Below are 17,992 nucleotides of genomic sequence, written 5' to 3'. Positions count from 1 at the left end.
GGCGAAGGCAGGCATCAGCTGTCTTCTTGCCCGTGCAGCGCCTTCGGACAGAGGAGAGAGGCGCTGCACGGGCCCGGTAAGAGGGAGGGGGGCCCGATGGAGGAGGGGAACGGCGGCGACGACCCCAAAAGGGGGCGGGGCACAGGACGGAGGATGTCGGGAGGCGGAGCTGAGGTGAGAGAGTAGTGAGGAAGGGAGGGGGGCAGGGGCTGCTTGAATTTTGCTTTTTCGGGGTGGGGGGAGCGGCGGAAAGTGGGGAGCAGCGGGGGGGGGGGGCAAGGCCGTCCATACAGGACGCCTCGGACGAGCGCCCTTGCCCCCTCCCGACCCTTTTTTTATTTTTTATTTGATGAGTTTTCTGAGGTCCTTTGGACCAATCACAGCGCTTTTAGCTCTGCTAATGCGCTGGGATTGGCTCAAAGTTTGTTTGTTTTTTAACTTTACACTTTTTCCTGGCACAGAGCTGTCCTAACGAGAGGTCCAGACCTCTCGTTAGATTTCCTGCCTTTTTCCTGCGTAAAGGCAATCGGAAAAGGTTAGTGCATGTCGTTTCAATGGGGTTTTCACACTAATTGCTCATCTCCATTCTGTTTTCGTTAGCTGCTGGCTTCCTCGGTAAAAGCCCTTTGATGCATGCAACGGATCAAATTTTCCTCGTTGGAGAGTCATTAAAGGCTCATTTAGCTTTAGTGCATCTGCCTCTTAGCCTTCTTCAGGGGTCACCTGGGTTAAAAAAAAAACTTCACAACTTCTGGAGTGAAGAAATGAAAATATCTGAAAAACTTCAAATCTGAACAGCATCTGCACAGCATCACGGAATGTCTGCCCAGCATGCCGGGATGCTGGGATACAGATAGGCCCAGGGGGGCATACCCAGACCAGGGGGGGGAGGTGTTGAGGAGATGTTTTGGGGTGGTTGGGAGCTTCAAATGGCAGCAGGTTGGGAGAGGGACAGTGAAGACGGTGGGCAGCTTTACGGTCTTTAGAGGGGACATTTTTTTTAAAAAGGTTATGTGGGCCTCAGCTGATTATAGTCTGGAAACTATATAAGCTCGGGGGCCAGCCCCACAGAAATTAGCCCTCAATAGTCTAATAATAATAATGGGCAGTGCTAGTACCTGGAAATGGCTCAACATTGACTATCAGGGGCTAATCTAGCTGGTGACCTTTAGCATTTAAAAAAAATGATGACCACAACCAGCTGAATATCATGGGGATTATTTTTTTCCAGTGTTAAAATGCTTTACAATGAATAATTTTGGCCAGTTGCATGTAGTGAACTGGATCCTCTGTTTTTCACCTAACACTCGATCTTAATAAAGTACATACATAAATTTGCTTTGTATATAGATATAGTTTTATCTATAAATATAGGTAGAGATAAATAGAAGGATGACCATGTACATGTGTCTGGAATAATTGTACAGATAATATTCCTTATATGATGCTGCTTTGAAATGAAAGCCCATCCCTACAGTAAGGAGCAGATTGCAAGTGGCATTAGGAGTGTATCCCTGCAGTGAGCTCACTAATAAAAATGTTTTGCTTTCCATTAGCTTCATCATTATCTGAAGAACCTTCATTTTAAGAACGTTCTGGGTGAGGAAATCTTTTTTGATGAGAATGGTGATCTTACCATTGGATATGATATTATAAGCACAGTCTATCTACCTGATGGGACACGAAGTCATGAAATTGTTGGAAGTTATAACCCTTATGCTTCATCAGGGAAAGGCTTCACCATCAATGAGAAGGCGATTGTGTTGGAGGACTTGTTCAGCCAGGTCAGATGTAAGATGGAAACTACATTGATGATGTGTTCCATTGCCTAGGAGATGCCACAGGGGCATTGTGGATCATCTCTGAAGCCCTACTGTCATTCTTTAAATGCTTACTGACCACACAGCATGACTGAAATTGGTATAACCATGACCACAAATGACTGTTAAAGTTGTCAACACAGAGTTTTGTGTGTTTGTGGTCAGCTAGCTCTTGCACCATAGAATGCCTACAGTCAGTTATGGGGCTGGAAGGTAAACCCAGATTGGATTTCTCAATAGCAGGTATCTTACAAGGGGGCTGAGAATGTCATGGTGAAGTGGGAGCTCTGGGATTTTTTGGATCTGAGCGAACAAACTATCTAGTGCTCCAACTACGAATGCACCAGAGTGCACATTTTCAAGATCTTCACCAATGCACCCCAGTTTATTGCTGCCAATTTTGAGATAATAATAATAAAAATAAAATGTATTTATAACTCACATTATAATAAAATTCAAAGCAAGAAACATAATTACATACATAGTAAAATAACACATTACAATGATGCACCTTGAGACAGATCAGGTTGTTACATGATTTTTGTTTTGAGGGAGTAGTTTAAAGTGACCTCAAGGTATTATTAGTCCCCTTTACCGATGACACAGGAAAAATAACATTTCAGATTTTTTGTTGATGTTTTGGTTTCAGTGAAATGTACTGGCCAGAGCAAGAAACCAATATCAGCTGCATACAATATCTTAATATTAATCCCCTAGGTATCAGGATTAGGAACCTGGGGCAGCCAGTAAATAGTATCTATTGGTTTTTTTTTTTATGTATCTCATTTACCTGTTATCTATGATAATTTTTTTTTCATGCAGTTTTGTATGTTTTTTTTAAAATTGGAATTTTTAATCGTATTACATTAGGAACACAAAAGAGAAAAAAAATGCAATTTACAAGAAAACTGACAAACAAACCATAAAGGGAAAAGAAACCTTAGGCCATGTCAAGGTAAATCCTGAAAACATTATCAAAAATATAACGGGAAAAATTCAATTTATTTCAAATATGCAGCTAAAATTCCCATCACATTATAGACCCATATCCTACTCCTAAACACAAAGAAATAATCTTATAATGGAACATTGTCACTCAAAACATTCTCCAAATGGTAATGGTCAAAACAGATATATTGCTTGCCTTGCCAGAAAATTAAACTTTTACAATGGAACCTTAAAAAAAAGGTTCCACCCACTTGAGAAACTTTTGATTTCAACTGAGGAAATAATTTTCTCCTGAGCTGCGTGGCCCTAGCCAAGTCAGAAACATTAAAAGTTTTTGACCTTTTTCTTTCTATATGAGACACGTGGAGGGGGATTTTCAAAAGAAACGTCTAAGTTGGGATTTGGACGTCTTTGTAAAACGTCCAAATCCAGAGGCTGGGAAAAGCATATTTTCGAAAAAAGATGGATGTCCATCTTTCGTTTCGAAAATACCAAGGACATCCTTAGATTTGGACGTCCTTGAGTTTCGGCAATTTTCGAAACCAAAGACGTCCATGTCAAAAAAGTCCAAATGCAAGCCATTTGGACGTGGGAGGAGCCAGCATTTCTAGTGCACTTGTCCCCTTGACATGCCAGGACAGCAATTGGGCACACTAGGGGGCACTGCAATGGACTTCATAAAATGCTCCAAGGTACATACCTCCCTTACCGTGTGTGCTGAGCCCCCCTAAAACTCCCCCAGAATCCACTACTTCCAACTATACACCACTACCATAGCCCTTACGGGTGAAGGGGGCACCTATATGTGGGTACAGAGGGTTTCTGGTGGTTTTTAGAGTGCTCCCTGTTTCCTCCACAAATGTAACAGGTGGGGGGGGGGGGGGGTATGGGCCTGGGTCCGCCTCTCTGAAGTGCACTACACCCACTAGAACTGCTCCAGGGACCTGCATGCGTTATCATGGACCTGAGTATGACATCTGAGGTTGGCATAGAGGCTGGCACGTAATATTTTTAATGATGTTTTTAGAGGGTGGGAGGGGGTTAGTGACCACTGGGGGAGTAAGGGGAGGTCATCCCCGATTCACTCCAGTGGTCATCTGGTCATTTCAGGCACCTTTTTGTGCTTTAGTCGTAATAAAAACAAGTCCGGGTGAAAACGTCCAAGTGTTAGACATGGACATCTCTGCTTTTTTCGATTATGGGTCAAAGACGTCCAAGTCTTAGGAACACCCAAATCCTGCCTTCACCATACCTCTGATATGCCCCACTGAAATTTGGACATCCTTGCGACAGACTTCAGTTGGAGACATCCAAAATTGTGTTTCGATTATACCGATTTGCACGTTTCTGAGAGATGGACGTCCAAGTTCCAATTTATGTCAAAAGATGGATGTCCATCTCGTTCGAAAATGTGCCTAATTGCAAGTTATGACATCAGAATCTCTTCCCTGATAAAGTATCGAAACCTGGCCATGGCGGTGGAGGTTCTCAGGCATTTGAAAACAGTGGCGAGTTAAGTGGCATTATCATAATTCTGATTATTTGCTGAAATCTTTTGGAGTAATTTTAAGCAAAACTTATAAAATGTTTAAAAAGTACATATGTTAAAGTTTATCATAGAGTTGAAGATAAGTAAATAAAAACTACAATAAGGATCGATGAAGATTGGCACACCGTTGCTCTGGAACATCCAGTTAAAGCACTGCTGTTGCTGTGCACTCTGATGAGCCTTGTTAGTAAAAAGATAAATAAATGGAATAATACACGAAGGGAATTTAATATGTGAAAGCTGTGATGTATTGCATTGTGTACAGGGATATAGATGCTTGGGATAGGTTTTAATATATTCTACACATCCCTGCACATTCAGGGGTCCTTTTACTAAGCCGTGTAAGCGTCTATGTGCACCCAATACACGCCAAAATGGAGTTACCGCCTGGTTACCAAGTGGCTCTTGCAGTAATTTCATTTTTGATACGCGTCCGAAAAATAATTTTTATTTTTGGATGCACATTTTGGACATGCGCCAACCGGTATTTGACGCATGTAAGTCATTACCGCCCCATTACCGCATAGGACTTTTCCGCTAGGTCAATGGCTGGAGGTAAGGTCTGAGACCCAAAATGGACGCTCGGCAATTTTCATTTTGCTGCACACCCATTTTCGTCAAAAATTTTAAAAAGGCATTTTTTACAGATGCACTGGGAAATGATTCTGCACGCACCCAAAACATGCATCTACACAACCGCATGCCATTTTTCAGCACGCTTTTGTAAAAGGGCCCCTAAGTAATTTGGTCCCATCTATTAGATTTCAAGTTTGGCATAGGCATTTACACCAGCTTTTCATGAATGTAAAAGGCTGCGCCTAAATTTTAGTTGCATGGATGGCACTTCATGTATTTTCTACGCCTAACTTTAGGCATGGTTTATAGAATAGACCTATGCGCTTTTTCCTTCTGCACCAGTTTTTTTGGCAATAAATATAGAATCAGGCCAACTGTGAGCAATTCTGGTCACCTGCATCTCAAAAAAGATATAGTAGAAGCGGTTCAGAGCAAGGCAACTAAAATGATTAAGGGGATTGAATGACTCTTAAAAGAAGAGATAAAGAGGATGGGAGTCTCCAAACTAGAAATAAACAGCTGAGGAAAGATATGATAGAAGTTTCTAAAATCCAGAGTGAAGTGGAACAATAAATCCAAATCAATTGCTTACTTTTTCAGTAAGTACAAAGACTAGAGGACATGCCATGAAATTACTAAGCAGTACATTCAAAACAAATAGGAGAAAATATATATATTTTTTTACTTAAAGCTCTGGAACTCATTGCTGGAGGATGTGGTAAAAGAAGTTTGCAGTAGAAGGGTTTACGAAAAGGTTTTGACAAATTCAAATTCTTGGAAGTAAAGTCCGTAAACCATTAGTAATGTAGATCTGTGGAAGCCACTGCTTATCCCTGTGCTTAGGTAGCATGGAATCTTGCTAAGTTTTGGGATCCTAATGGGTACTTTTGGCCTGGATTGTCCACTATTACAAACACATACAGGCTTGGGCAATTCTTATGCTCATGACGATTGCATAACTGATCATTTATTTGAATATCTTCATGCTGTATTCAGTGGTAATATCCATTTAGGTAAGTGTGCTGAATATGTCGACCTAACTTTATACAGATAAGTTATCCATATAAAGACAGACCTGTTCTTTCTGGGTATAATTTGCTATGTATGGATAAGTTATATGGGTAGAGGATGAGAACAACTTTGCTCCCTTCTTCTGATATATAGATAAATTTTGGCTATATGTTGACTTATATAGTCAAAATGTATCCATTTGGTGAGGCAAAAAGTTTAAACGAAGAGCTTATCTGTCCGAGTCTCATGAGCAGAGGCAATTTTCAAAGTTAATTGAGGAAACAGAGGAAATTCATCATATTATTTAATCAAGATATTAATTATAAGGGTGCCCAGCACAAGAACATTCCTCAATACATTCCCCAATGAACCTGAATGACTGACTCCAGGTCAAACTTGTTTCATAATTTATCTTTAACTATTTTTCCAAGCAAAAAATTGTGTTTATACCCCACCCTCGAATTCTACTGGTAATGAGACAAAAAAATCTTAAAAGGATGGAACCAACTCACATTTAAAAAGAAAAGTCAAACCTCATCTAAAAAATCATAATCTTGTATTTATCTCTACATTCTCAGATTATTTTTTCAATCCTCAGGCTCCTCCGCATTCTGGATGCAGCCCAAGTTGCAATCATGGATTCTGGAAATTAACCAGAAAAGGAACATCAATCTGCTGTTATGACTGTATTCCCTGTTCAGAAGGCGAGGTCTCCAACCAAACTGGTGAGTGATAGCATTAGAATGAGGCATTCAGTTGGGCACTGTTATTCATTATTGAGCACATACAGTGGTGGAAATAAGTATTTGATCCCTTGCTGAATTTGTAAGTTTGCCCACTGACAAAGACATGAGCAGCCCATAATTGAAGGGTAGGTTATTGGTAACAGTGAGAGATAGCACATCACAAATTAAATCCGGAAAATCACATTGTGGAAAGTATATGAATTTATTTGCATTCTGCAGCGGGAAATAAGTATTTGATCCCCCACCAACCAGTAAGAGATCTGGCCCCTACAGACCAGGTAGATGCTCCAAATCAACTCGTTACCTGCATGACAGACAGCTGTCGGCAATGGTCACCTGTATGAAAGACACCTGTCTACAGACTCAGTGAATCAGTCAGACTCTAACCTCTACAAAATGGCCAAGAGCAAGGAGCTGTCTAAGGATGTCAGGGACAAGATCATACACCTGCACAAGGCTGGAATGGGCTACAAAACCATCAGTAAGACGCTGGGCGAGAAGGAGACAACTGTTGGTGCCATAGTAAGAAAATGGAAGAAGTACAAAATGACTGTCAATCGACAAAGATCTGGGGCTCCACGCAAAATCTCACCTCGTGGGGTATCCTTGATCATGAGGAAGGTTAGAAATCAGCCTACAACTACAAGGGGGGAACTTGTCAATGATCTCAAGGCAGCTGGGACCACTGTCACCACGAAAACCATTGGTAACACATTACGACATAACGGATTGCAATCCTGCAGTGCCCGCAAGGTCCCCCTGCTCCGGAAGGCACATGTGACGGCCCGTCTGAAGTTTGCCAGTGAACACCTGGATGATGCCGAGAGTGATTGGGAGAAGGTGCTGTGGTCAGATGAGACAAAAATTGAGCTCTTTGGCATGAACTCAACTCGCCGTGTTTGGAGGAAGAGAAATGCTGCCTATGACCCAAAGAACACCATCCCCACTGTCAAGCATGGAGGTGGAAATGTTATGTTTTGGGGGTGTTTCTCTGCTAAGGGCACAGGACTACTTCACCGCATCAATGGGAGAATGGATGGGGCCATGTACCGTACAATTCTGAGTGACAACCTCCTTCCCTCCGCCAGGGCCTTAAAAATGGGTCGTGGCTGGGTCTTCCAGCACGACAATGACCCATAACATACAGCCAAGGCAACAAAGGAGTGGCTCAGGAAGAAGCACATTAGGGTCATGGAGTGGCCTAGCCAGTCACCAGACCTTAATCCCATTGAAAACTTATGGAGGGAGCTGAAGCTGCGAGTTGCCAAGCGACAGCCCAGAACTCTTAATGATTTAGAGATGATCTGCAAAGAGGAGTGGACCAAAATTCCTCCTGACATGTGTGCAAACCTCATCATCAACTACAGAAGACGTCTGACCGCTGTGCTTGCCAACAAGGGTTTTGCCACCAAGTATTAGGTCTTGTTTGCCAGAGGGATTAAATACTTATTTCCCTCTGCAGAATGCAAATAAATTCATATACTTTCCACAATGTGATTTTCCGGATTTAATTTGTGATGTGCTATCTCTCACTGTTACCAATAACCTACCCTTCAATTATGGGCTGCTCATGTCTTTGTCAGTGGGCAAACTTACAAAATCAGCAAGGGATCAAATACTTATTTCCACCACTGTATTCAGCCTTTGCAATCAGTGTTGTTTAAAAATACTGGCGAAGAAACATCACAGAGAGAGGGTTCAAAGTACAGAATAAAGTCCAAATAGCAAGAAAAAGCACCAGGAGCCTTCAAAATCGGGACATAATTTCTTTAATCATGTAACTTGAACATCAGTTCTTCCCTTAGTGACCCAACATGGGCCTTGTTTCTGCGCACAGCGCCTGCGTCAGGATTCAAATAGGTTCTGACATCTAAGAAGCAATGGAACTTACTTCTTTGAGGATGACAAGTTGGATGAATTGTCCCATTAAATGCTTATTTTTTGTGGTTTTTGCCTTTTTTTCTTTTTTATTCATTAGATATTTATAGCTTAAAAAAAACCAACAACTTCCCGTAGTTTCCTTTATTTTTCTTTTTGCCCTCTTAAAGTTTCCTTTCTTTTTCGAGGCGGCTGGCATGTTCCCTTCTTTTTCTACCCATTTTCTTTTAACAGGCAAGATCGCGTTGTTTGATTTTGCCAAAGCCGTTTTTTCTTCCATGTCATTGAAGACACCCAGCGGCTTCAAACGTTGTACTCAGTTCAGCCGGACTATCTCGGGTACCGATACCCACGCTTGATGTATCCAGTGCCTTCGGCCCGACCATAGCCTAGCCGCTTGCAGTTTGTGTCTTCATTTGAAGAAACAGACCTAAGTGTCACGAGAGGCCCAACAAGAGAAGTTTTTGGGGGCTCAGTCTGGTCCTTCGACATCGACATCGGTACCGAGGTCGGCAGCGTTTACATCGACATCGAGGGACACATCAACGTCGGGAGCAAAGGTAATAAGTAATGCCACAGTGGGAAAAGACCAAGGGTCCATCGAGCCCAGCATCTTGTCCACGACAGCGGCCAATCCAGGCCAAGGGCACCTGGCGAGCTTCCCAAACGTAAAAACATTCTATAAATGTTATTCCTGGAATTGTGGATTTTTCCCAAGTCCATTTAGTAGTGGTTTATGGACTTGTCCTTTAGGAAACCGTCTAACCCCTTTTAAAACTCTGCTAAGCTAACCGCCTTCACCACGTTCTCCGGCAACAAATTCCAGAGTTTAAATATGTGTTGGGTGAAGAAACATTTTCTCTGATTTGTTTTTAATTTGCTACACTGTAGTTTCATCACATGCCCCCTAGTCCTAGTATTTTTGGAAAGCGTGAACAGATGCTTCACATCCACCTGTTCCACTCCACTCATTATTTTATATACCTCTATCATGTCTCCCCTCAGCCAGAACGACCAACTCGTGCTGGGAGCAGTGAGGCATCAAGTGGGTCTCCACCTGTCTCGAGGCCTCCTGTTATGCAGGCCCCCCGGGACCAACCTTCGTCGGACCCGGCCCCAAGGAGACGTGAGGATTCCACGTCTTCCTCATCGTTACCAAGGAGTCTCGATGATGGGCGTCGAGCGAAGGTGAAGAAGCACCATCATCGTTCTCCTTCGACACATGGTGCCGGGAGCTCCGGGGTGTCGAGGGAATCAGCACCTGAGAAGCATCGGCGCCAAGAGGATCGCTCCCCTTCTATTCAGGAGGTGCCGATGCCTCAGTCTAGCAGCCCGGTATCTGCTCCCGAGCCTTGACAGATTCTGCCACCGGCTCCTGTACCGACCCCGCAGCCTTGTCTGACAGCTGCTCTCGACGAGTGCATCAGGGCCCTGCATCCAGAGCTTCTGGAGGGATTGCTGCGCCAGTCTGCTTCGGTGTCAGGGATGCTCGCTCCTTCCTTACCATCTGCTGCAGCAGCAGCATCTGGCCCTTCGCCTGTGATGAGGTCCCCAACCTCGGTGCTGCCTGCCACCCAGGTCAAATCTCCTTCGACATCGGTAGAGGAAGCTTCACCGGAGTCCAGGCGGGCGTTGACTTCTCAGCACCGCCATTGAGGACGTCGTTCCTCGGCATCGAGGCAGACTCAGTTTCGGACTGCTCTGAGGGATGTCTTGTCCGGTACTGAAGATGAGCATTCGTGGGAGGAAGAGGAGGATCCCAGGTACTTTTCTTCTGATGAGTCCTAAGGGATTCCTTATGAACCTTCCCCTCCACTAGAAAGGAGACTTTCTCCACCGGAGTGTCTATCTTTCACCTCCTTTGTCCGTGAAATGGCTGAGACTATTGTTAGTCCCACCCCACGCCTGGGTGTGATGTAAGATGAAACTGGATTCCGGCAAGCCTGTTGGTGGTAGTCGTGGTGACTTTCTAGAAACCAGCACCCAGGAATGAGGAGTGGACAACAATCACTAACCTCGTCTCCCACTCAGGAGCGGGAGAGGAAAATAAACTAATGTTAGATTTTTCCTGTTTTAGTAAGCACGAATTCAAATCTTTGGTTTAGCAAATGCAGCATTTATTTGCATGTATTAAAATAACCATTTAAGTACTATCACTCTGCATAAAATTTCTTTTCTTTGCAAAATATTTCAACTATACATAACCATGTGAACACTTGTATGATTTTACTTCATTACAGAACTGTGTCCCACCCACAACCAGCTAGACGCCTATCAGATAAGTACATATATCATTAAAATACTTAAAATATTCAAATCTCCCTTTCCTTCCCTTTTTCAAACTCTAACATGTAAAATCACCCTGCAAGAAAATGATTCTTTGTGGGGGGGGGGGGGGGGGGGGGTTCTCTTCCTTTTTCAGTCACTTAGCTGCACGGCAAGCTTCACATGGAGCAATTGCTTTCTTGCGTGGGGGCCCAGACAATCGCTGTAATATTCTCCTTCCCTTCCGTATTCTTCTTCCTAAACCTCACACTCTTTAAAAAAAAATAACTGGAAGCAAAACCTTATCTTCCTAACAGTTCTCAGCAACCTCAGTGGGAATTTTAATCAGGACTTAAATACTATGGTCAGCTTTTCTAATTAAAATAAATTTAATTAAATATTCCCTTCTAAACACCTATATTGTACTGAAGCTCCCTAATCTGAGGCGCTGCACTGCTTTGGTTGTCACTCACTCTACACCAGGTTCTATTTTCATTCAGGCAGTGAACATTCTATTCCGCTCTCTCTTGGTACATTGGATACAAAAAACCCTCATAAACCATTTTACTCCTTTTTAAAATTTTAAATAAATGGTTTTCTCCCTTTTCACATCCAACCTCATTCAATCCCCCCTTCTGCTCACTCAAACCCAATCACCATTTGGCTTTCATTCTCTGTCAACCATCAATTCCCTTTACTTTACCTCAAACAGATTGTCCTGCACTTTCCCTTATTATCACACTTTTACCATACTCATTCACACACCTCAGTTCTGAAAATCCTATTTTTACCCTCAATTTATCCTCAGTTTTTCACCAGCACTCAGAGCTCAATCAGACATCACCTTTCCCCATCAAAGCAGCAAACTCCTCTAAACTGCCACTAACACCCGTTTCCTAGGAAACCCAGCCTTGGCTTGCCATTCCGAGCACTCCCCAGACAATCCCAAGCCTTTTTCAGAATTCCAAACCTTCCTGCTGACCAACGTAATGCTGGTCAGCCCTACTAAATCCCTATTATTAATACCTGCCCCAGCCTGTCCTGCTTCCCTAACCCGCAGGACTCCTTCTGAATGGCCAGAATCAGCCACAACTACCCAGCACTGCCAGTTCATCGTCTTCTGGGGCCCAGACACACCCCAGAAAACCCAGGTAAGTATTTATTTATTTATTTCCATTAACCCTTAGGTTACACTATTCCCTTCCCTATGGAGGTTGAGAATGAACCCAGGGCTGAGATGCTCAAGGTCCGGTTGAGGATGAACCCAGGGCTGAGATGCTCGAGGTCCTGGATTATCCTTCTCCACCTAGAGAGGCTGCAACGGCTCCTTTGCATATTGTACTGAAGGAAGTCCTTATGTGAAACTGGTCGGTCCCTCTATCTAATCCTGTGATCCCGAAAAAGGCTGAATCCCAATATCGGATCCATGGGGAGCCTGAATTGATGAAGTCTCAGCTACCTCACAATTCCATGGTGGTGGACTCTGCTCTCAAAAGGCCCAAGAGTACTAGGGACTATGCCTCGGCGCCACCAGGCAGAGAATCTAGACCCTTGGACTCTTTTGGGAGGAAGGCGTATCAGGCCACTATGCTCGCTTCCAAGATCCAAACATACCAGCTCTTCATGAGCATCCACTTGTGCAACTCGGTGAGGCAACTGTCTAGCTTGGTTGATGCACTCCCTCCGGAACAGGCGAGCCTTTTTGCCAAGTGGTCAGGCAGCAGAAGGTGTGTCGAAAATTCCTGGCCAGGGGTACGTTTGACACTTTTGATGTAACATCCAGAATTGCTGCCCAAGGTATAGTGATGCGCAGACTCATGGCTGCGTGTCTCTGACCTGGATCATTCGGTCCAACAGTGGATGGTGGATGGTCCTTGCCGGGGGATAACCTTTTTGGTGAGAAAGTAGAGGATCTGGTTGACCAGCTCAAAAAGCACAATGATGCTATGGATTCTCTCTCCCACCGGGCGTCTTCTGCTACTACCGCCTCATCTAGGAGGTTTTTTGGAGGGAAGAGGAGTGCTCCCTATTCCTATGCTAGGCGTAGGTACACTTGCTTCTCGGCAGCCTGTGAAGGCTCAGTCCCAGCGTGCTCGTTCTCATCAACAGCGTGCACCTAAGGCCTCTGTGGCTCCCCAGCAAAAGCAAGGGACGGGCTTTTGACTGGCTCCAGTTCAGCATAGCCTCGATAAAAGTGTCCGTGCCTGACGTCTTACCGGTTGGGGGGAGGTTAATGCTTTTTCACCTAAGGTGGACTCTTATAACCTCCGATCGATGGGTTCTTCAAATTGTCCGGTTAGGATGCACCCTCAATCTGGAATCCAAGCCTCCAAATTGCCCACCAGGAGCTGAGTCCTACAGCTCCCAGCACAGGCAGGTACTTGCAGAGGAACTCTCCACCCTTCTACAGGCCCAAGTGGTCGAACCCGTTCCACCAGGGGAAGAAGGGCTGGGATTCTATTCCAGGTACTTCCTTGTGCAAAAGAAAACAGGGGGGATGCGTCCCATCCTAGACCTGAGGGTCCTGAACAAATTTCTAGTCCGAGAAAAGTTCAGGATGGTTTCCCTGGGCACCCTTCTTACTATGATTCAAGAAAATGATTGGCTATGTTGTCTGGACTTAAAGGAGGCTTACACCCACATCTCGATACTTCCAGCTCACAGGAAGTATCTTCAATTTTGGCTAGGAATGCAACACTTTCAGTACCATGTACTGTCTTTTGGCCTGGCGTCTGCGCCCAAAGTGTTTACCAAATGCCTAGCTGTAGTCGCAGCATCACTACGCAGACTGGGAGTACATATGTTTCCTTATCTCGACGATTGGCTGGTAAAGAGCACCTCGAAGGAGGGTGCTCTGGAGTCCATGCAAATGACTATTCGGGTGCTAGGGCTACTGGGGTTCATCATAAATTATCCCAAGTACCATCTCACCCCAGTCCAAAAATTGGAATTCACTGGAGCCTTGTTGAACACTCAGATAGCTTGAGCTTATCTTCCCAAGTCAAGGGCGGACAACCTTCTACATAAGTACATAAGCATAAGTACATAAGCACCGCCATACTGGGAAAAGACCAAGGGTCCATCAAGCCAAGCATCCTGTCCCCAACAGCGGCCAATCCAGGCTTCAAGAACCCAGCAACCCCCCCCCCCCCCCCCCTGGTGTCCATGGTTCGAGCGTCTCAGCAGGTCACAGCTCGGCAGATGTTGAGACTTCTGGGGCACATGGCCTCCACAGTTCATGTAACGCCCACGGCATGTCTTCATATGTGATCAGCTCAATGGACCCTAGCTTCCCAGTGGTTTCAAGCTGCGGGGGATCTAGAGGATGCAGTCCAACTGTCCACCAGCTTTCGGAATTCTCTTCAGTGGTGGATGATTCAATCCAATTTGACCATGGGGCGACCATTCCAAGTTCCTCAGCCAGAGAAAGTGCTGATGATGGATGCATCTCTCCTGGGGTGGGGAGCTCATGTAGATTCTTTTCGGGGTTTGGAATGCAACTCCACCCCCCTAGGCCCATTTTTGTTCTGTTCCAGGCTGCACATCAGTTAGTTGATTTTGGTTTCAGGTCAATCTATGTTATGTCCTCGCCGTTGCGAGGCCCAATTGACCAATGTTCATTGTTTTGAGTGAGCCTGGTTGCCAGGGATACCCCACATGTGAGAACAAGCAGCCTGCTTGTCCTCGGAGAAAGCGAAGATACATACCTGTAGCGGGTATTCTCTGAGGACAGCAGGCTGATTGTTCTCACAAACCCGCCCACCTCCCCTTTGGAGTTGTTGTTTGTTTATTATTTGCTTTTTGATTAAACTAAGTGGGAATGCTCACGCGATGGGAAACTGATCTGCGCATGTGCGGTGCATGCTGCAAGCGCGCCAGAAGACTGTGGCAAGATTTTTTCATTTTTTGCTTGCAAAATGCTAGTTCCCGGGCCAACGCGGACGTCAACCCACATGTGAGAACAATCAGCCTGCTGTCCTCGGAGAATACCTACTACAGGTATGTATCTTTGTTTTTTCTGTTTACCTGTACCTCTCCACTCATGGTTTTACTGACCTATGTCATATCTCCCCTCTGCAGTTACTTCTCCAAGCTGAAGAGCCCTATCTTTTCTCTTATGAGATTTGAGCTATCCTCTTAAGCATTTAGTCACCCTTCTCTGTATCATTTCTAATAATGCCATGCAGTCGCAAGTATACTATACAATAATGAGGTGTGGTTGAAAAGGGTTTAGCCCTTAGGGGGTAATTTTATAAAAGGACACCCATAATTAGGTGCCTAGAAGATGACAAGTAGAAGCCTGTTCTATAAAAGAACACAGAGATTCATGTATGTCCTGCAACAGATGCTATTTGTGAGATAAGACTATATTTTTCATTCTCAGATATGGATATCTGTATAACATGCCCAGAGGACCAATGGCCCAATCAGAATAGAGATGCCTGCATCCCAAAAGTAACAACCTTCCTTTCTTATGAAGAGCCTTTGGGGATAACTTTGACTTTCATCATAATTTTCTTCTTTCTCATCACTACTGTTATTCTGAGAATCTTCATTTACTACCAAGACACTCCCATAGTGAAAGCCAACAACCGAGACCTCAGTTACATTCTCCTCATCTCACTCATGCTCTGCTTCCTCTGTTCTTTGATATTCATTGGCCGTCCTGAAAAGGTTACTTGTATTCTCCGACAGATTGTCTTTGGGATCACTTTTTCCATTTCACTCTCCTCTGTATTGGCAAAAACTATCACTGTGGTCTTGGCCTTCCATGTCATCAAACCTGGGAACAAGTTCCGTAAATGGATGGGTTCCAGGTTCTCAAACTGTATAGTCCTTTCCTGTTCCCTTCTTCAGGCTCTTCTCTGTCTCATCTGGTTGTGTACTGCTCCCCCTTTTCCATATCTTAATATGAAATCAGAAACTGGAACAATTGTAATTGAATGTAATGAAGGGTCAATAGTTGCATTTTACTGTGTTCTAGGATATCTAGGATTTTTGGCTGGTATCAGCTTCATCATAGCTTTCCTAGCAAGAAATCTACCTGACAGTTTCAATGAGGCCAAGTACATCTCCTTCAGCATGCTGGTGTTCTGCAGTGTCTGGATCTCCTTCATCCCAACGTACCTGAGCACCAAGGGCAAATACATGGTGGCAGTGGAGATATTTGCTATCCTGGCCTCCAGTGCTGGACTTCTGTTCTGTATCTTTCTCCCTAAGTGCTACATTATTCTGCTGAGTCCTGAAAGGAACAGCAGAAAATTCCTATCTAAAACCTATAATGATTAAAATTTGTGCAAATGACGGATTAATTTATTATTGTTATCATTTGTTGGGCAAGTTCAAAGTGAATGATCTGTTTTTTGTTTTTTTTTGGCAGAAACTGCATCATTGATCGAGGCCATCCTAAATTTCACATATTTTTTATAGCTAAAATAAGGTGTTATACACAATTTGAACATAAAACTTAAGTAAATATAGTGGTCAATAACAATTTTGTCAGTGATACTTTATTATTGGATTAACCATATACATGTGAGTAGCTTTTCAGGGTCTTCCTCCATTCATCAAATCAATGGGAAACAGTAGTAACACTTGGGGGTAGTTATGAAGTCGTGTTAGCTATTAACATAAAAAGTAACCTGTGACAACAGTTAATGAGGTACTTCAGCAGCTATTGCACTTTAATTTTGATAATACCCTCTAGTAAGTGGATATCCTCATGGCAGTTTACAAAATGGCCCCTTTTATGTAAATAGTACAGAGTCAGCTCTGGAGTTTGCTTACATATGACATTTAAATTCACTAAAGGACAGGAGTCAGGTGATGAGATAGAATTTTCTACAAATAAAACATGGTTTTACATGCAGAAATTGGGTCTTTCACAATTGTCCAAGACGTACACATGACTAAAACAGCTGCTTGTGACTATACATAAAGAGCAGAAGATTCTGGGTTGAAGCCCCACCTTTCCCCTACCTTAGGGGAAAAATTGTGCTTGAGTGGAAGAGTAGCCTAATGGTTAGCGCAGCAAGCTTTGATCCTGACTACCTGGGATTGATTCCCATTACAGCTCCTTGTGACCTTGGGTAAGTCACTTAACCCTCTGTTGCCCCAGGTACAAAAGCTTAGATTGTGAATCCTCTAGGCTTAAAATATGTACAGCGCTGCCACCATCTAGTACTGCTATAGAAATTATCAGTAGTAGTACACCTAAGTGTATGTACATATTGGACGGGTGGGGGGTGGTTCCTTAAGGTAGAGTTGGGTTTAAAGTCCATGAATCTTATTGTCTGGGGGCTCAAATCCCTGCTTCAGAGGATCAATATTTCCAAAGTTATGTACAGGGCTACCATTCATTCGGTATTGTGTCAGGTCTCTTAATAACGATGCTGAAGCACCAAAAACACAACACGCACAGTATAAAAGCAATAATACAAACTTTATTAAGCATAGGAATACATTACCAAACTCTTTGGCATCTCAGCCCTTTCTCATCAGCTAGAGAGGACCCTGGACACTCAGGAGAAGAGTAGTTTGGAACACTTCATGCTCATCAGTGAAGGTGACTATCTCAGAGTCCAAGATTGTCTAGTCACTCTTATACACACTAAGGGGTCCTTTTATGAAGCTCTGGCAAAAGAGGGCCTGTACTGACATTGGTGGGTGTTTTTGACACGTGCCGAGGCCCCCTTTTACCCCAGTGGGTAAAAGGCAGGTTTCCCTTTTCTTAAGGTTATCAATAGAAATCAAACAAAATAAAACATGGACAAGAAAATAAGATGATACCTTTTTTATTGGACATAACTTAATACATTTCTTGATTAGCTTTCGAAGGTTGCCCTTCTTCCTCAAATCGGAAATAAGCAAATGTGCTAGCTGACAGTGTCTCCTTTTCTTAAGGAAATGGCCGTTCGACAATTGAACCGCTTGCCACATGGCCATATCGGGAGGACTACTTACTGCCACCCATTGAGGTGATGGTAAGGGCTCCCACGCTAACTCAGCAGTAACCGGGCAGTTAGCACCCACTGTTCCATCTAAGCTGAGCAGGAGTCCATCATCTACAGTCCTGCCAGTGGGGGATAATGTTTCACTAACAGATTTTCAATAATCAAATCAAAATTGGTAAGCTGTCTCAGTCATAATGCATATAGGGACAGGCTTATGAACCTCAACATGTATACACTGGAATAAAA

General features: G+C 43.8%; 1 protein-coding gene across 1 annotated transcript in view; it reads left to right on the top strand.

Moving 5' to 3' along the window:
* The window catches only part of LOC115464469 (vomeronasal type-2 receptor 26-like), a 68,986-nt gene extending 52,904 nt beyond the window's left edge, over positions 1–16,082 (top strand). Inside the window, exons 5-7 of the mRNA XM_030194846.1 lie at positions 1,557–1,791; positions 6,483–6,629; positions 15,178–16,082. Coding sequence (XP_030050706.1) covers positions 1,557–1,791; positions 6,483–6,629; positions 15,178–16,082 — 1,287 coding nt within the window. The remainder of the gene's footprint in view (positions 1–1,556; positions 1,792–6,482; positions 6,630–15,177) is intronic.
* Positions 16,083–17,992: the final 1,910 nt, after the last annotated feature.

This window comes from Microcaecilia unicolor, chromosome 3 (assembly GCF_901765095.1).
Source record: "Microcaecilia unicolor chromosome 3, aMicUni1.1, whole genome shotgun sequence".
NCBI classification, from domain to species: Eukaryota; Metazoa; Chordata; class Amphibia; order Gymnophiona; family Siphonopidae; genus Microcaecilia; species Microcaecilia unicolor.
Note: the sequence above shows the minus strand (reverse complement) of the source record. Positions and strands in the feature narration are given on the sequence as shown.